The 20,630-nt window shown below is 35.5% G+C and overlaps 1 protein-coding gene across 2 annotated transcripts in view; it reads left to right on the top strand.

Annotated features, from left to right (window-relative positions):
* Nucleotides 1-20,630, top strand: part of LOC136025830 (uncharacterized) — a 113,715-nt gene that overhangs the window by 36,042 nt on the left and 57,043 nt on the right. For both annotated transcript variants that reach the window (XM_065701829.1, XM_065701828.1), the window contains exon 3: nucleotides 17,364-17,475. In XM_065701829.1, coding sequence (XP_065557901.1) covers nucleotides 17,364-17,475 — 112 coding nt within the window. The remainder of the gene's footprint in view (nucleotides 1-17,363; nucleotides 17,476-20,630) is intronic.

The raw sequence follows: 20,630 nt of genomic DNA, 5'->3' as shown, positions 1-20,630 counted from the left end.
ACATGGAACCACATTTTCGTTAGAGCTTTTTGTCTTAATTGGATTTGTATCTTGGTTTACTCTTGTCTGATCACGGAGTTACCGTTAAAATCTCTATAATTAAAGAGCCTTTTTTTTAGCGTGACCGTTGATAAATTAGTAGCAGATTGTGTAGCTACAAGCAAGTACCGAGGATTTTTTTTTTTTGGGGGGGGGGCTGATATATAATAAAATGTATGTGATAATATGAATAAGAAGTGCCCAGGAATTTAAATAAATTCCCCCTCCCCTTGGTATGTCCCTTCCAAGGCCGTGCTGTGGGGAACAGGGGGTTCGACCCCCTCTAAATGTTTGTCCGACTCGTAAAAACATAATAAAAATGAATATAAACAACTTTTTGATGGGTTTTTAAAGTATCCTTTGTACCCCTCGCCTCGAAATAATACCCCGTCCCCCTCACGAACAAAAATCCTGGATATGACCGTGGTCCCTGTGCATTTTGTCTCTAATACTGTTTGGCCCCCTTCTACGTTGGTTGCCACTAGATTCTCATGCTTCGAGGTTTTTCTTGCCTAGCAGGTTTTAGTTAGTTTAAGTATCCCACCGGATAACCGTATCCCTAGCGGGATTTAGTATACCACCGGATATCCGCTGGGATATACTCCGATAACGTAAACTAATCAGATGATTTAAAAGTAATATTTCTTGGTAATTTTCAAACTAATAATCTAGTGCTCAATCTGGGTTTAATTTTCTAATGGTTTCATCACATTCAAGGTTTAAATCTGTATGAAATTATTACGTAAATCGAGTTAAATTTATATGCAATAAAACTCTAAGTATTATTGAAACACCTGGGAAGGATGTTACTTAAATACTAAGAAGGATGTTCCACTATTAATACTGAGTTTCAGTCCATTAGATTTAAGCTTGTTAGGAATTGGTATTATTATGAATATAATAATCCTATTCAATGTTTTCAAAATGTGCACGGTAATTTATGTCATAAAATACGAAATTCAATGAAACTCACGAATAAAAATCAAATAAAGAATACTGACATTAGCAAGAGTATCCTTAAAATGCGTTGGGTGAAGAGGCCGACAGGAAGGGACTGATGCACGAAAATATTAAGTAGGGGACGGGGATTTATTTTTAGTTTTTTAAATGAAGACACAAAGGTGTTTTTAAAAATCTATGGGGGTTCGATTTTTGAGATGAACGTTTTATCCCACCCCTAAGCAAGGTGAGATGAAACGTTCACCTCCACGGACAAGAGTGGCCAATTATGCAACCTGTCCATTCAAAAAAAAATGTTAATAAGAAGGTAAAAATCTTACTCATTGTTTAAGCAAGACTAACTCAAGAGGACCCCTGGTGGGACCCTTGGTCTAAAGTAAACCCCCCGTCTAAAAACATGTTGCATCTCCTTTGACCAAATATCTCTATTGAGAAGGCATCAAATAAACATAAATGAATTATGTTTTGAATAAAAAAATTAGAAAAAGTTAGGAATTGAAATCATTTAGCTTATATATGTTATATGGGATCGTTTTCCCCTGAGTGTAATAGCAAGAAAGGGTTTGGTTAGTTTTTTCTTCGAAATTGAAAAGTAAGGTTGTGTCTGAGAGTAGGAGTGATGACCACTCGGCGTGTTATGTATGTATGTAAATATTTTTATGTATGTATATATATTTTATGTATTTTATAATATATAAAATATTATAATATATATAAAAATATTATAATATTTTATTTATGGAAGTATGTAAATATTTTGATTGTCGGCGTCCAGGAGTCGACTGACTATTTTGATTGTGCGAGATTTATGTTTAATTTGGTAATACACCCATTGAAATCGAACTTAACTCAAATAATTTAAATTTTAAATTGTATCATCACATTATGGAGATACGCCCTTTTGATAGCCTGGATGAGAGAAGTGTCATGGATTTAGTTCAACATCCCTTCAACACTCCCTTAAAGTTTGAACTTGATACGCTTTGCCGTTTTTGGGATATCGTAGATACGCCCTTCTGATAACCTTGATTCACATTGTTTCTTTTGATTTTGTTTAATCAAAAAAAATATTTTGTTAATAAGAAGATGAACATCTGACTCATTGTTTAAGTTAGAATAACTAAAGAAATCATGCTCCCTATAATTGGAGGACCCCTTGTGGGACCCTTGGCCCAAGGTAAATCCCCCTCTACACACAGTGTCAATTCTTCAATGACGCATGGACGGATGATAGATAGAATTATCTATCAACAAATGAAATGACATCATTTTTATACAATCCTAAAAGGGCTTATGCCAGATTTGCCTCTCACTCAGTCGGACTACCTATCTTGGCTTTCTCTACAATTAGCCATGGCTTGATACTCACAACTACTTGATTTTAATTCAATTAATTATGATTAATTCGAGATTGAAATAAAATGCCGAATTCCCGGTTTTTGAATTAAAAACCGTTGATTGTTAATTAATACTAAGTGGTTGTGGGCATCAAGCCGTGGCTAAATGTAGAAAAAGCCAAGACAGATAGTCTGAGTGGGTGAGAGAGCATAAATTTTTAGGGCAGTATCATTGTTCTGTCAGTGTTGCCATGTTGAACCGAGAAAATTAATAAGCAAAATTAATCAGTTAAATTAGGCAACGCTTTTCGTCCGTAAAAATTAAAATATTAACCATCTATTTTTAAGGCAAACTAAAACTTCGAAGGAAAATTACACCTTCTTAAGATGTTTGGTACATTTTTTATCTTCCTTTTTACTGTTTTTTTCGCCCACGTTCCTTCTTTGTTTAACTTTGTTTCTGCAGTTATCAAGTGCTGCAGAAGTTCGTATGGATTTATGTTACATTAAAAATCGAATTGCCAGGTTTTCCTAATTTTGGGAGATATATGTGGCCCAATTTTGGAAGATATAGAGTTTGACTCCATGTTATTGAAATTTAATTTAAAGAAAAAAAGCCTCTTAAAGGTGCTTCAGGAGGGAAAAACTCCTGTCGTACGTCTATTAGAAGAGTTCTCTATTGCAAGGGGTGAAGTTTTATAATATATTATAGGTTTCGCTGCCAGAAAGTACTCCCACTGTAGGACCCGCCCCCCATTTTTAAGGCTATCTAGAGATGAACTTTTTCGTTTTGGGACTTAGTGATTTTTTCAAATCTCCGTTGTCACTAATTTCGTTTTTTTGAATTATTTTCATTAACCTTTATCTTACCCTGCTGTGATAACTCAACGTAAACACGAAAAAAAGAGTAAAAAAAAAAAAAATACAAATATAAAAGAACTATTGTAGGATGTTCTGAACCATCACTCTACTTATATTTTGGAATATAGGTAAAATATTCCAAATTCCATTTGGCTACTATTATGGAGGGCATATCCTGGGGGGTTCTTGTCCATGGGAGATTTTTTCGGGTAAATTGTCCACGGGAGGGGGATTTTTTGGGGAAAATTTTACGCGAGGAAATAGCCAAGAACAGGATTTTTTGGGCGAGGGGTTCTTATTATATAAAACCATATTTTATCTGATCAAATAAAAACTGCCCAGAAATTCGGGAAAATTCGGAATTTTGAGAGGGAACAAACTCTCTGCCGCTGGGTAAGTCCTTGATGGATTGTAAATCTCATTTGAAAAAAAAGCCTCATAGTATCTTTTAAATGATCGCAAACGATTGGTATACATAAGTCCGACCCTCAGAAGGTTTCAGAAGATTTTTCTCTGGGGGCGAGGTGGGTATTGAAAACACGGAAAAGTACATTTCCTGGTCGCAATCTTTCAATTCTTTGAGGTGTGGTACTTAAAAACTGGCTCTGGTGGGGTGGATTATCACCTGTCCCTCTTTTCTTGGAGGGTACGCATGCGGATATATCTACAATAATGGTTAGGATCAGGAAAATTTTCCCTCCAAGAGCTCTCCTTGGACCCTTGCTGTGAACAAATAAATTGGAAAAGCACATCGACTGTGATACGTCCTTTACCAATTGATTTACGTTCAGAGCATTAACATATATTGTGTCCAATAAACTTTTCTTTATAACCTAAACTTCAACTATTGCTCCCATTTTCCGTTCTACTTAATGAAGCCTGATGCTGGAACAACAAACTCTAAAAATGTGAATAGTTTGAATAATCATAACGACACTCCCTAACTGAAAAAAATGCCTCTCGGATATCCCTGGAAATCCCTGCAAAATCTTGCTTTCCACAAATATAGAAAGTAGAATTCCATAAAATGAAACTACGGGAGAGGATTTGGGGAAATCCCTGAAATAATGACTAGCTTCTCAAGTTCTTTCCTTCTAAATATGGTTTCAAATGTCAGGGAATTTGTGCCATAGGGGATATAATTATACGAAATGTGCTGTATATTGTCTACTGTGGTTTATTAATGCAATTAAATTAAAAAAACTAGTTTTTTTAACTGAAAGTAAGGAGCGACATTAAAACTTAAAACGAACAGAAATTACTCCGTATATGAAATAGGTTGCCCCCTCTGCAATCCCTCGCTCTTTACGCTAAAGTTTTTAATTGTTTTAAAAAGCAGAATTGTGGCAAAGAGTCAAACTTTAGCGTAAAGAGCGAGGGATTGCGGAGGGGACAACCTATTTCATATACAGAGTAATTTCTGTTCGTTTTAAGTTTTAATCTTGCTCCTTACTTTCAGTTAAAAAAAAAACTAGTTTTTTTTCTATTTAATTTCTGAACGTTTTTGAATTAATGCATGTATGGTTTTTGCTCTCCGCACATAAATTATTAAAATGAAATTTGCATATTAATTCTTTTTTTGGCTAAATGACTTTCTCTCAGTTGTGATCAAACGATTTTGAGAAATAAGGGGTGGGAAAGGAGGCCTAGTTGCGCTCCAGTTTTTCGGTTACTTAAAAAGGCAACTAGAACTTATAATTTTTAATGAATGTTTTTTTTTAGTAAAAATTATACGTAACTTAAGAATCAACTTATGTTACAAACTTTTATATTCTTATATTTTTATTATGTATATGAGGAGGTTTGTCCCCTCGTTAATACCTCGCTCTTTACACTAAATCTCAAGTTTTGTCCCAATTCTTTAAGAATAACCCCTGAATCAGAAAGGCCGTAGAATAAATAGTTTAAATTACTAAAAATGCTTTAGCATAAAGAGCGAGGTATTTATCTTCTCCTAAATACCTCGCTCTTTACGCAAAAGTTTTTAATTGTTTTAAAAAGCAGAATTGTGGCAAAGAGTCAAACTTTAGCGTACAGATCGAGTGATTGCGGAGGGGACAACCTATTTCATATACGGAGTAATTTCTGTTCGTTTTAAGTTTTAATGTGGCTCCTTACTTTCAGTTAAAAAAAACTAGTTTTTTTCTATATAATTTCTGAACGTTTTCGAATTAATGCATGTTTGATTTTTGCTCTCCGCACATAAATTATTAAAATCAAATTTGCATATTAATTCTTTTTTTTGGCTAAATGGCTTTCTCTTAGTTGTGATCAGACGATTTTGAGAAATAAGGGGTGGAGGAGGAGGCCTAGTTGCGCTCCAATTTTTCGGTTACTTAAAAAGGCATCTAGAACTTATAATTTTTAACGAACGTTTTTATTAGTAAAAATTATGTGTAAGAATCAACTTACGTAACAAACTTTTATATTCTTATATTTTTGTTATGTATACGAGGGGGTTTGTCCCCTCGTTAATACCTCGCTCTTTACACTAAATCTTAAGTTTTGCCCCAATTCTTTAAGAATAACCCCTGAATCAGAAAGGCCGTAGAATAAATAGTTTAAATTACTAAAAATACTTTAGCATAAAGAGCGAGGTATTTATCTTCTCCTAAATACTTCGCTCTTTATGCTAAAGTATTTTTAGAAACCCTCATAGGCGTAATAATCTATGTTCGTTTTAAGTTTTAATGCTACTCCTTAATTTCAATTAAAAAACTTTTTCATGTTTATTTTTTCATCGTTTTTTTTTATAGTAATGCTAGAAAATCCCGCGCCCTTTTCATTGAATTTCTCTTCCCCCATGACATATTCCTCCAAGGAAAGATCCTCCCACATAGCCCCCTCCCCTCAACCCAACCCCCAAACCAAATAAATCCCCCCTGAAAACGTCTTTACGCTTCCCAATAACCATGATTGTATGTAAAGACTGGTCAAAGTTTGTAAATTGCAGCCTCTCCCCCAGGGACTGTGGGGGGTAAGTCATCCACAAAGACATAGTTTTTATGGTTTTTGACTATGCGGAACAAAATGGCTATCTCAAAATTTTGATCCATTGACTTTGGAAAAAAATGAGCGTTGGAGGGGGCCTAGGTGCCCTCCAATTTTTTTGGTCACTTAAAAAGGGCACTAGAACTTTTCATTTCCGTTAGAACGAGCCCTCTTGCAACATTCTTGGACCACTTGGTCGATACGATGACCCCTGGGGGAAAAAGTAAATAATAATAAACACGCACCCGTGATCTGTCGTCTGGCAAAAAATACGAAATTCCGCATTTTTGTAGATAGGAGGTTGAAATTTTTGCTAAAGTGTTCTCTGATACGCTGAATGCGATGGTGTGATTTTCGTTAAGATTCTATGACTTTTGGGGGGTGTTTCCCCCCTGTTTTCAAAAATAAGGCAAATTTTCTCAGGCTCGTAACTTTTGATGACAAAGACTAAATTTGATGAAACTTATATATTTAAAATCAGCATGAAAATCCGATTCTTTTGATGTATCTTTTAGCATCAAAATCCGTTTTTTAGAGTTTCGTTTACTATTGAGCTGGGTCGCTCCTTACTACAGTTCGTTACCACGAACTGTTTGATCATAATTGCTTGATTATAGGTTAGTTTTGTCTAATGGATCGTTTATCTAATAAATTCGGTTAATTCGGAAAAAATAGAAAAAAGAAGTATTTTTAACTTACGAACGGTTGATCAGATCTTAATGAAATTTTATGTTTGGAAGGATATCGTGTCTAAGAGCTGTTATTTTAAATCCTGACCGGATCTGGTGACATTGGGGGGAGTTGGGAGGGGGAACCTAAAATCTTGGAAAACACTTAGAATGGATCCGCTCTCTCTGGGGTAGTTGGGGGGGGGGATTAATTCTGAAAAATTAAAAAAATGAGGTATTTTTAACTTACGAACGGGTGATCGGATCTCAATGAAATTTGATATTTAGAAGGATATCGTGTCTCCAAGCTCTTATTTTAAATCCCGACCGGATCTGGTGACATAGGAGTGAGTTTGGGGGGAACCTAAAATCATGGAAAACGCTTAGATTGAAGGGATCGGGATGAAACATGGTGGGAAAATAAGCGGAAGTCTTAGATATGTATTTGACATAATTAGAACGGATCCGCTCTATTTTTTTTTGAAGGGGGGGGGGGAGGTAATTTTAAAAAATTAGAAAAAATGACGTATTTTTTAACTTACGAAGGAGTGATTGGATCTTCATATTTAGAAGGACCTCTTCATATTTACCTTCATATGAAACTTCATATTTAGAAGGACCTCGTAACTCAGATCTCTTATTTTAAATCTCAACCGGATCCAGCGTCATTGGGGGGGGGAAGTTGGGGGGGGGACGGGAAATCTGAGAAAATACTTAAAGCTGAGAGATCAGGATGAAACTGGATGGGAAGAATAAAAACCTGACTAAGATACGTGACTGATATAAGCGGACCGGATCTGCTCTCTTTGGTGGAGTTGGGGGGGGGGGGTAATTCGGAAAATTGAGGTATTTGTTACTTACGAACGGGTGAACAGATCTTAATGAAATTTGATATTTAGAAGGATCTTGTGCTTTAAAGCTCTAATTTTAAATTCCGACCAGATCCTGTGACATTGGGGGGAGTTGGAGGAGCAAACCGGAATTCTTGTAAAACGTGAAAATTGGGGTATTTTTATCTTACGAATAGGTGATCGGATCTTAATGAAACTTGATATATTGAAGGATCTTATGTCGCAGGTGCTCCATTTTTGACTCGAATTGGATCCGGGGACATAGGGGGCAGGAGGAGGGAAACAGAAATCTTGGAAAACGCTTAGAGTGGAGTGATCGGGATAAAACTTGATGGGAAGAATAAGCACAAGTTCTAGATACGTGATTTACATAATTGGAACGGATCCGTTCTCTTTGGAGGAGCTGCGGGCTGTTAATTTGGAAAAATTAGAAAAAATAAGGTATTTTTAACAAGAACGGGTGACCGGATCTCTTTGGGGTAGTTGGGGGAGAGGTTCAGTGATTTGGCGAGTTTAGTGCTTCTGGACGTGCTAGGACGATGAAAATTGGTAGGCGTGGGCTAAGGTGTGGGCCCATATCTGGGGGGCTAAAGGGAGAGGAAAAATTAGAAAAAATGAGATATTTATAACTTACGAGTGGGTGATCGGATCTTAATGAATTTTGATATTTAGAAGGACATCGTGACTGAGAGCTCTTATTTTAAATCCTGACCGGCATTAAGCCCCTGATCTTCCTTTTAAATCAATCTATTGATTCTTAGAATTTTTTTAGAGCTCATACCTTATGATCTTTTGGCTCTTAGCTCTTATTGCCTCGTCACAAGTGCCATATGAGCTTTTAGCTCTTGTTTTATTTTTAATAAAAATACCGAAACTTGTATTCTTCAAATTCTAAGGGATAATTGAAGATAATTTTGTAGATTACATTGTATGCCATAACAAAAAAAACTGAATAAATCAAAACCGAGAATGGGGATAAACCACATTGACCTGCCATAACAAAAACAAGATTAAAGAAATTAAGACCGGGAATGGGGATATTAATATGGATTTACAAACCTGAGTTGAGGCTCAGGTCACACAGGCCCATTCCCTCCATCTTGCTTGAAATAATTTTATAATCAATATAACCAAAATAATTTGAAGGATAATTTAAGAGGGACAGAACAGGTGTTGCCTTAATATTATTATTATTATCATGATTAAAAAGGTTCTTTCTCACTAGGCTGACGTAATAATACATAAAATGTCATAATTGTCATAAGCAAACTATTCAAAATTTGAGACGTGATTCAATTTTTATAATTATAACTATATTTTTTTCTCGCATAACTCCTCAAACAAAGTTTTTCCCGCGAAGATCTCAGTAACCTTCATTTTGCAGTCCTGTTGAACTATAGCAAATGGCAAATACAATAAAAACCTCGACAAATTAGTAGCCTATATAGAAAATCCAGGAAGTTGTTGGAATAATTGTGAAATTATGAGAGGAAAAAATGGGTGGAAATTATCGATGTCAGATGACTGAGGTAGCATCTCATAAGGATAATTTATCCATTCTTGCTTGACATAATTTTATTTTGCAGTCCTGTTAAACTATTCAAAATGGCAAATATAATAAAAACAACGACAAATTAGCAGCCTGTGTAGAAAATGTAGGATGTTGTAGGAATAATTGTGAAAATTACGGGTAGAAATAATTGAAATCCGATGACTGGGGTAGCTCCTTATAAGGTCAATTTATTCACCTGAACGTTCCATTGGTCAATCTACCTTTAGTAAATTTATTAACTTCAAATAGACATGCTTTGAAAAATGTTTCATTTAGTATATTTCAGTGGCATCTGGGGTCTTTCAAGACTCACAAACGTGGGGAAAAAGTCCTGATAAGGCCTGACTGAAAATGTATTTTTTTGCGAATTGCTCCCTTAACCTTGTCACCAGGGCTGTATTGGGCCGTTTGGGGGGGGGGTACAAAAGTATATTTTTTTTGGGGGGGGGGGTGTACAAAAAACTAAAAATGTATAAAAATGTGTTTATATTCATTCTTCTTACGTTTTTAAGAGCTGGACAAGCATTTTGAAGGGGGGTTCAAACCCCCTAACTACCTCCCTCTGGATGCGGCCTTGCTTGTGACTTAAAAAAAAAATATTAGTGTACTTGATGTTTCTGCGAAATAAAATATTTTTCCATTCTAAGAATTTTAAAATCTATATGGTATTTTTCTATCTGCGGAAATCTTCGAATCTTGCCCGCAATTTCCTTTGGTAAACAGGAAAAGGTCTCTGAACTTTCACTATCTTGTTTCAACCAGAATTATTCGAAAACATTGAATCACAGATACTGTGCATGTATATACAAAAAGGGGAAAAGGAAAATGCCCCAAAATCTCTTAGAAATAGAGTTGAAAGTTAAAATTATATTTTACAACAATAAAAAGATTAAAATGATTTATTCAAATCAGTATTCCCGTTATCATAATTGGGGAGACTCACAAAACTGTGTTGACGCTCGGGCAACAAACACCTATTAGCCTACCTTCACCAGTTCACCCCTGCCAAAAAGAATATAGCTCCGATAACCGCTGGGCTATTGGTGCTCCATTGGGCGTGGTATATTGAGACAAGACTTTTTTTTCTGTTTTTCCCCTTTGTAAAAGAGCCTTCCCTGGTAGGACAATTTAAACTTCAAAATATTTTTTTAAGTATTAATTTTTTACTGGTCGTATCTGACGTTTTTACACTTCTGAGATAATTGCCGAAAATCGCTTGCTAAGCTGTTGTCAAAGGTTAGATCAGTGCGGCAATGCCGTTCTGTCACTCTTTGATCCTCTTGATCTACATTGTCCTGTTGATCCTCCCTTTGACCACAGCTTAGGAAACGGTTTTGGCAATTATCTCAGAAGTGTGGAGTTTTTTTGTGAAAACTAAACAAGTTGAAAAACGTTTTAGAAGAATAGGAAGATAAGTCTGCGGACTAAGATTAGAATATTAGAAGCTACAGTGGTGACAGTGGTCAAGTATGAGTCTAAAACGTGGGTGCTCCGAAAGATGGAGGAGGATTTATTAGATGTTTTCCAAAGGAATTGTCCACGGACTTTTTTGGTTTCTCGTATTTCTGACCGTCTTTGAGACAGTAAGCTGTACAAATGATGTGGTTCTATCCCGATTTCTATGCCTATAATAATGAGAGAATGGTTGAGATGGCTAGGACACGTTCTACGGATGAAGGATGAGACTGCCAAAGGTCGTCCTTTTCTGCTAACAATCTAGGGCCAAATAAAAAGCAGATCGTCCCGTAATGTGAAGGGACTAGATCATAAGGAAGGATGTAAGGGAAGTTGGAACTTCTTGGGAGGGTGTAAATAGGGAGGTTTTATATAGATGGGAATAGAAGAGGAGTGTGCGTAGCTGTGGTGGCCTCAAGCGGCTTGATGCTGTAGTGAGTTTTTAGTAGTATTTGTGAAAATTTCACACATAACATCTTATCGTGCCAGCGAACATATATTTCTTAGCCTTGTGCTTGTATATTAGCAAAACATTCTTATAAAACAGTTCGTGGTATTGAACTATAAGTAAGGAGCGACCCGGCTCAATAGTAATCGAAACTCTAAAAAAACGGAAATTTTGATGACCATAAATACATCAAAAGAATTAGATTTTTATGCTGATTTCAAATATGTAAGTCAATCAAGTTTAGTCCCCACCCGTCAAAAGTTACGAGCCTGAGGAAATCTGCCTTATTTTCAAAAAAAGGAGAAACACCCTCTAAAAGTGTTTACGAGGGAGGATCTTTCCGTGAGGAATTTTTCATGAAGGGGGTGCCGGATTTCCCAGCATTATTTAAAAATATCAAAAATTAGATTGAAAAAAAGCTGAAAGGTTTTTCAACTGAATGTAAGGAGCAACATTAAAAATTAAAACGAATAGAAATTACTACGTATATGAGGGGGTTATCCCCATCGTCAATACTTCGCTCTTTACGCTAATTTTCTTTTAGTACTTTCATACGAGCTATTTATACTAATTGAAGGGTTGATTTTAATCAAGAATCGAAGTTAAAGAGTATTCCTTTTATTTTTCAAGTCTAATTACTTTTTTCATTTCACTTCTCAATCTTGAAAGGTCAGCCTTTGACCTTGGTAATTAGCTCAGAAGTGTGTGAATAAAAGGCGTGATTGCAAAGATATGAGCAGTTTTGTGGCAGGTAATTTATTGTAGACTACGGAGAAAATTATTATAAACAGGATTTGTTTTCGTTTTGAAAATAATCTAGGACCCCGTCCCCACTGGGGGCTAAAATGTTTAGACGCTTCTCTTTTCGCTGATTCGTTTGAGCATGGAAAATGACACCCTATTCTTGTGATCAGTGAACCTGACCCAAAAGGGTCATGTCTTACACCTCTTTGGGTTTTATCTACATATGGATCTTATCCTATCCAAAAAAGTCTTCTACACCTGCGTCAGGTTTTCATGCTGATTGGTTCAAACTGGCGCTCTTACTTTATTTAGTATGGAACGAACTCAGCGTTTGAATTCGTCTCTTTGCTATAGGTGCTGATCGTAAGAATTTGGAGACCCCCCATCCCACAGAGTTTTATATATAGGGATTCCCGAAGAATCGATCTTGGGCACTTACTCTAATAGGTCAATTTCAATAAAAAAATGCTCAATTTAAATAAACATCAAGGTTTTAAAGGACTTTTGTACAGTGATGGTTCTGGCCTCATTTGCGCCCGAGGCAAAATCTTGTTTATCCTTCTCCTCTATCTCCCAAAAATTTTCATTACAAATTTTAACAAAATTTCACTTTATTGACACAATTATTTTCAATTTTGTTAATTAGTTAATAATTTTTTATATTATTTGATTTTTGTAATTTATTTTATCAATTAATCAGCAATTTATTAATAGTTTCATTCATTAACTACGTCCTCTACTTTATTCATAAATTTTCAAAAGTCACAAAATGATTGTAATCGTTAGGTTATTTGGTACTTGTCGGTTACTTGAAACGCGTTCAAGAATTGCACTCCGTAAGACAAAAACCTGTTTGCCTGTAATTGTCAGTTATTCGAGATCGAAAGATCTCGAATAACGAAAGAAGTAACGAATAACTAATATAACGAATAACGAAAGATCGAAAGAAGTGAAGTTAGGTTAATCTTAATTAAATAACAAAACATGATGCTGAAATAATACTTTAGAAACAAAATTATGAAAACCTAAACTAACCTAACTTTCCCATTATTCAGTTAATAAAGTATTGTATTTTCGTCATATTTTGGTATATTTAATTGGAATATCAGAGAAATCGGCTTTTGTCTTACAGTGCACAGTGTAACTCTTCAGTGCGTTTTCAATAGCCGTCAAGTACCGATTATTTTTTTGAAATTTTGCGCCTCTAAAATTTCTGCGCCCGGGGCAAGTGCCGCCTCTGTTCCTTCCTTAAAACCGCCTTGGCTTTTGTATCAAACGTACAATTATACACAGGATCTTCTTTTTTGTGATATCTTTTTAATATAGTCGCACTATTTAATGTTTTACCATTCAAAGCAGCCTCAATAGCTGACGTTCCAAATTTAGTCAAATTTGTCACATAAGAAGTGACGCATTGTGAAATGAATTATTGATGACAAAAATGTCCAGTTACCCTTCTATAGGCCCTATAGGCCACGAGTACGACAGCTAGGCGAATGTCATCTGTACTCCTGAACTTGTGTTTTCGCGTTCGATTCGTTTAAGGCCGTGATTAAGTGAACTTGAAAACATCGAGCTTCAAAATTGAAGTTAGGGTAGCCTTCTGTCTCTCAATTCTCGAGTTCCATCAGTTTACTTAATCACGGCCTTAAAGGAAGTATGCTTTTGATTTCGACCCCATTTCGTCAATCTCCTCTTGTTGATCAGACCGAAGTGCCCTCCTAAATGATAGTTTTGAGACCAGAGTAGAGCTCAGCTTGTAAAGAAGTTTGTTTAAATTTTGAAAATTCGAGGAGGGGGGATAATACTAAAAAAATACACTTCACTTGTTAAATTTGAATAAAAAGTGCCCGGATATTTGGAAAATTTGTTTTTCTGGAGGCGTAGGGTCGGGTCTGAGGCCCCCTTGGTACATCTGTGACTTAGGGATGTACAACAAAATACCAAGAGGCTGTGTACATTATCTTGTAAACCAGGTAATGTAAAACGGTATTAACAAAAGTTAGATTTACTCGTAAAAAAGACCAAATTCTATTTTTATGATTTGGATAAGGATCGCCGAAAATTTATGAAATGTAGGATTTTTGTATTTTCTAATTCTCTGACAGCGGTGCCAAATAAAGCAAAGCTATTTAAAAGGCAATTATAATTTAATCCAATTTTCTAAAGCTTGCTCCAAGTTGATCCTTTTTTAGTTTCAAGGGTTTTTTTGGGGTTGTTAATAATAAAAAATACATTGATATTAATAATATGATCTTTAAAGGATTTTTTGGGGGGCTCCCTTCCCCCTGCGTGTGTCCCTGGTCATATGCTTCATTATAATTCTGTTACAGGGGTGCCAAATTTAACTCTTTTAGCATTCACTAAGGTCGCTAGTACTTCTTATTATCCTTATGGGAATGGGAAGGTGGTTATTTTGTAAGATATTAATGATTAGACTAACCCATGGGATTAACTTTAACTCTTTTCTTATTGCCGAATACCTGATTAGAAGTCAGTGACTGTACGATTTCAAATGCCATTGGTGAAAAGTTTAGCTTAGTTTTAATGTAAAAACTTTGGGAACTGGCCAATAGGACACTCAATAATAAAAGAACTAGTTGGTTGCTACTGGAATAGCAAAAGATTCTATTTCAATCTAGAAATACACTTGAAATATGGACCTAATACTCATCATTATTTACGTAAACCCCTTACCTTTGTTTATTTATAACTCTCATCCAATATTGCCAGATGTCTGGTTTAAAGAAATTCAACTGAAAATGCGCCGAAAGCTCCGTTTTTCTATAGAAAATGTGCCGACTGAACAATTCCCCCCCCCCAAAAAAGTGCTGATTTGAAATGCGCAACCGCAATAAAAAGCGCCGAAATGGCACAAATTCGCCTCATGTGGTCACTCTGTTCCCATTTAGGCCGCATAATCACCCTGAGTCAAATGCAGCCCCTGAAAATATTGCTTGAAGGACATCTTCAAAAATCATTGAAGCATGAAAAAACTCTTGAATCTGTAGATAAATCAGGGATAGTGACAACCATGGATTCAGAGTCCATGATTCTTCTGGTTTGTCAAATATTTTATTTAGGCAATTAATTCCGACTAGCATTAGACAAAATTTAATTGTTCGAATATTATTGCTTTGCTATTGAATATTTGATCCCTTTTTGATTTTTTTATTTATTTTTCAATGTAAAGTGTAAGTGTAAAGTGTAAAGTATATGTAAAGTGCATTGGTAAAGTTGAATTTGCCAAAATCTATTTGAAATGGATCCACTTTTTGCACTAATAAAAATTCTTTACAGAAAGGAAAACATTATTTACTTTAGTAATATTATTTTTTAAATTAATATTTAATTAATATTAATTAAAATTTTTCAAAATTACCCCGCCCAGCTCCTACAAAGAGATCCACTCTTTAGTAATATTAATTTTTTAATTAATATTTAATTATTATTAATTAAAAATTTTCCAAATTAACTCCCCCAGCTCCTCCAAAGAGATCCACTCTTTAGTAATATTATTTTTTTTAAATTAATATTTAATTAATATTAATTAAACATTTTCCAAATTAACCCCCCCCAGCTCCTCCAAAGAGATCCACTCTTTAGTAATATTAATTTTTTTAATTAATATTTAATTAATATTAATACAAAAATTTCCAAATTAACCCCCCCCCCCCAGCTCCTCCAAAGAGATCCACTCTTTGCAATAACAAAAATTCTTTACAGAAAGGAAAACATTATTTTCTTCAGTAATATTAATTTTTTTTTCTTTCGTCCATGGAAACTCTACAAAATGTTTCATTAATCGTAGCATTTTATTTCAAGAGTAGAACATAAATTCACCTTGTCACTTTTCATGCTATGGTAAGCAATGAGAAAATAAATTATGAATTTTTTCCTATTTCAACCGTAGTAAATTTTACAATTTCGTGTTATTTTGGTAGCAATATGGTTCGAATAACAAATGAATTAAACCAGAGTCAAGGAACTAGCTTTAGTTTAGTAAGTACGAACTGTCTATCATTATTGTTCATTCTCACTTATTAAAAATATTATTTGCTTTATGAAATATTATTAACTTTCTGATGTTAACGTTTCATTTAAAAAAACTCAAATTTGTCATAAACAAATCACTTTATTACAAGGATAGAACAAAAATCACTTGATGCTAGGCAGTACAACATGGGCAGTAAGTCATGATTTTTCCATGTCGACTTTAGTAAATTTCACAATTTTCCTGTTATTTCAGTTGAAACGTGGGTATAATAGCAAACTGTGTAATCATAAATAGGCTCATCAATCTTAAGTCAGGTTATTGCGAGGCTGAACAAAAGTTCATCTTGTCACTCTTTATGCTAGGCTAAATATGGGGGGGGGGTCATAAGTCATGATTTTGTCCATTTTTGCTTTAGTAATCTTTTCGATTTACGTATTATTTCGGTTGCAATGTGGTTCTAATAACGAACTGTTTCAATCTGAGGCAAATCAATAGCGTTGACTTAGAAAGAGTGAAGTTTGTTTCGTGTATTATCTATTTTTCTTTTTTTATGCTTTGTTAAACATGTTATTTATTCTCTTATGTTAATGATAATCCATTCAACTACCCAGGTATTTAAACTCCTTAACCTGGTCTTAAAACACGGTTAAAAACCGTATTTCTTAAAAAAAAATACGGTTTTCAGATATAAATAGACTTAGGATGTTCCTGGAGCTGAAAAATGCTCTATTTTGATGTTCTTGGTACTTCAATTTTGTTTCCCCATTTTGGCTTTGAAATCTCAGAATATTTGTTATAACAAGTATCATTTTGTTACGAAAAAATATAACATAAGATCTCCCTTGTCACTTTTCAAAGTAGCAAGGGAAAGAATAATTTACTGTTTTCATTCTCGTTGATTAGGGGGTGAGAGTTAGGTTAGGTTATCCCCCCCCCCCCGAATGCGCAAATATATAGCCCAAATTTGTTTCTATAGTATTATATTTTCTTTATGTTTTGGTATTTTTGATTAGGATTAGCCTAACTTCACTTCGTGAGAGTTGCCGGTATGATACTTAATTACCTTAACTAATTACTTTTGCTTATTTATTTTCTCGGGTCAGCGTGGCAATATCACGACTAATACGTGCCACTTCCCTAAAAACTTGGTGCATTTGAGACATCCAAGAGAAATACAAAAAAATAAATACGGTTTTCCGATATAAATAGACTTGTGAAGTTCCAGGAGCCGAAAAATGCTCTATTTTCAAGTTTTTGGTACTTCAATTTTGTTTCCCCATTTTGGCTTAGAAACCTCAGAAGATTTGTTAGAACAAGTATCATTTTATTGCAAAAAAATATAATATAAGATCTCCCTTGTCACTTTTCAAAGTAGGTTAAGCAAGGGAAAGAATAATTTACAGTTTGCTTTCTCATTTTTAATAAAAAAAAGTTACAATTCGTTATATTTTCCTTTCTAGGTTTAGTGAAAATTGCGGAAGAACTTGGTTTTACGCTTCTTGCCCCACGAAAGAAAATTACTGTCATTTTGATCGGGAACCATTCAGCTGGAAAATCTTCATTTATAAATTGGTATATTCGCTTTTGCTTCTAATGTTGTTGCTAAGAGTTACCCAGTATTTTTATTTGTGGGTGGAGAGGAGAGAGGTTGGTAATTGGAGTTTTTTGGTAGGTGATATAAAATTTAGAGGTTGTCTGAATGTTATGTAATTAAAGCATGATTTGTCTAAATGAGGTTGTGCAAATCAAACCATGTTAAATATAAAATGTAGTGTTTATTGAGAATGACAGTATATACTCCTGAACACGAGGGAAGAGATCTGAAGATGAGACCTCCTTCCCCTACCCTGACTTTTGTCCAGCGGACTCTTTCACTGAAAAACCGAAACACAGTGTTTTAAAAGTGTACTTTTTCCTATTTTTAAAGTCTCCCCGAAGGTACTATATATAGTATCTTCAGGGACACTGATAGAGGGGTTTGATACGCACCCCCCTCTATTGCTGAAAATCTTCTGATATTACCCCCCCCCTCTCAGGGTTGAACTTTTTTGCACATGTGTTGTTACATTTTGCATTGTGACAGTGACTTAGCAGTCAAGTAATGGTCTTTCGTATGTAAGTAGTGGGCGGTGGCCGGCGTTTACTCCCCCAATGATCCTCTTTCCATCCCCTGGAAATATACCCGTGGAAAATACTCCCAGGAAAATACCTCCCCCTTGGAAAATACCTCCACCCGGAAAATACCCTCTCCCCCGGCAAATATCCCCCGCAGAAAATGCCCCCCATGGAAAATGCCTGAGAATTTTATTGGAGTTTCGTTTTTTTTTAATTTCCGTAAGGGGAAGGAATTTTGGTACTTGTGTATTTTGTGCCACTTACTCAAGTTTACGCTGTGTAAAACTCGAAAACAAATCGGTTTTTTGTCAGTTCCCTCGACGGAATTGCTTCAACGGAAATTAATAAAAAAAACTCAGATAAAATTCTCTAATTTGGAAAGCTTTATTTTCCGCGGGGGAGGGTGTTTTTTGGGGGGAGGAATTTTCCACGGGGGGTAATTTCTGTGGGGGGGGGGGGTAAACGCCTAGAACCGTAGTGGGCTTAGGTGTGAACACCATTTATGGAGTAAATAAATCGAAATTATTAAACGGACACGCAATGTGTTGGTAACCAGACTTTTGGTGGTCCAGTGGGTGACCAGACTTTTCCCAAGAAGAGGGGAAGCTTATACTTAAAATCATATTTAGTGGAGTTGGAGAGCAGGGACCTACATAGGAGGGAGTGCTTAGGGGGACGTTTGGCACTGGCTTTCCGCTGAAATATAAAATTTTTTGTATGTCCAACCAGAATTGTTATTATCTTTCATTGTTTTTATTACAATCCTCGCGAGTCCATCAACAAAAATAACATGCTGCTAGTCCTGGCAATTCCCTTGTTTTATCTTTAGCTTTGATGTATTTGTTTTATTTTTGCTTGAATAGTTCAACCGAGGTATTTTTAGAGGTTACCTTTGCTGGGAGACTATTCCAGGTCGTGATGGATCCTCAGACGAAGTTCATTTCTTGGTATTCTGGATGGAGTGTACCCTGCTCAAGGTAGTCCTGCCAGGTTGTGCTGGCAGGTTACTCTTAAATCTTTGCTCTTAGAGGAACAAGCTTCGATAACTCCTCAGATGGTGGGGAATGTGTGTATTTCTAAGAAACTAACATAGTTGCCACGTTGAAACGATCTTGGATCGATTACAGGGGTTGAGTATCAGCGTTTCCAGAAGCTGCTGCGCGAGCTGCTTGACTGTGAACGCGTTGGAGAGCAGCGATAACGCTTTTTGGAGTTGACATAAAGATGGAATACATATTAAGTTACCGACAACAATAAACCTGACAAATAACCCGGTGCTTCCCGTTAAAAAAGGTGTAAGGCTGGATGCATTGACATCACCTACCGCATTTAATAACAGCATCGTTAAACTGCAATCTAAGTCAAATCTGACATACATTCTGAGAGGGATTGATCTATCGTTAATAAGCTATGCAGACGATTTACTTAATCTGAGCCGCCTCCTTTGTGGTTTAGAGGAGAATTTTATCCAGTTTCAAGTAGAATATGGAAAAATAGGCCTTCAGTTTAATGAAAAGAAATCAGATGTGTTGTTGTTTAATGCTAAGCAAGGGTCTGCTGTTGATGTTAGGCTGGGTGGTGGTACTGTTCGGCTTGCCGAACACATAGTTTATTTGAGGATCCATATTGGTCGGTCTATGCTTGAAACGCGTCATTTTTTGCAGAGTCATCTGCAGAAATGGATCTCTTTAGCGTATAGCCGTATTGTAGTTTATAAGCGTCAGTTTGATTGGCGGATTTTTGCCCATCTGTATAATGCAATGGCACTATCCCATTATCTGTATTTAAGTCCCTTTTGGAGGATATTCCAAAAGGAAAATAAGAAAGAATTGCGGTCTACATATTATAAATATGCGAAGTACCTCTTACACCTTCTACCATGGACAAGTAACCGTATTGTGACAAGTCGGTATGGGATTATCGACCCTAATGAAGCGATAATAGCCCAGATCGCCAGATATAACTCTAATATTGTTACTCATCCTTGGGCAATTATTTTGAGGCAATAGGTTTTGTTTTTTGTAGTTAGATATCCATTTGTTCTTTATTTTTCTTGTGTTTGTGTATTCTTTTGTAGTGTGTTTTCTGCTTTTCTATCTTATACTCCATCTGTTTCTTTTGATGGGAAATAAATATATACATACATACATATGCCATGATTGGTCTGATGTGGTGACATCATCAGAGGCAAGATAGACTGGGTCAGGGAGGAGGCTTTTGCATCTTTAGATAACACCTAGCTTCCTGGAGCAAATGGGAGCTGAGAAGCTCCCAAATAATCTATTCATTTTTTTTTCTCATTTTCTATTCTATATCTATTCATTTTCTTCAATAATCTATTCATTATAATCTATTCAATATTCAATAATCAATAATATATTAATCAATAATCAATAATATATTAATCAATAATCAATAATATTCAATAATCTATTCATTTTCTTCTTTTCCTGCTCAGATCACAAGGAAAGAAAGTTTTTTCATTGCTGATTTTTAGGTAAAATAAAAAATAGTCTAAGTTCCCTAATCTAGGTTGGGGGGCTCCCAGTATGCTACTATGCCAATGCTGCTAGTCCAAGCATTTTACTCCCTAATCAATTCTTTTTCAGGGG

This window comes from Artemia franciscana, chromosome 4 (genome assembly GCF_032884065.1).
Source record: "Artemia franciscana chromosome 4, ASM3288406v1, whole genome shotgun sequence".
Lineage (NCBI taxonomy): Eukaryota > Metazoa > Arthropoda > Branchiopoda > Anostraca > Artemiidae > Artemia > Artemia franciscana.
The sequence above is the reverse complement of the archived record's forward strand: the minus strand, read 5'-3'. Positions and strand labels throughout refer to the sequence as shown.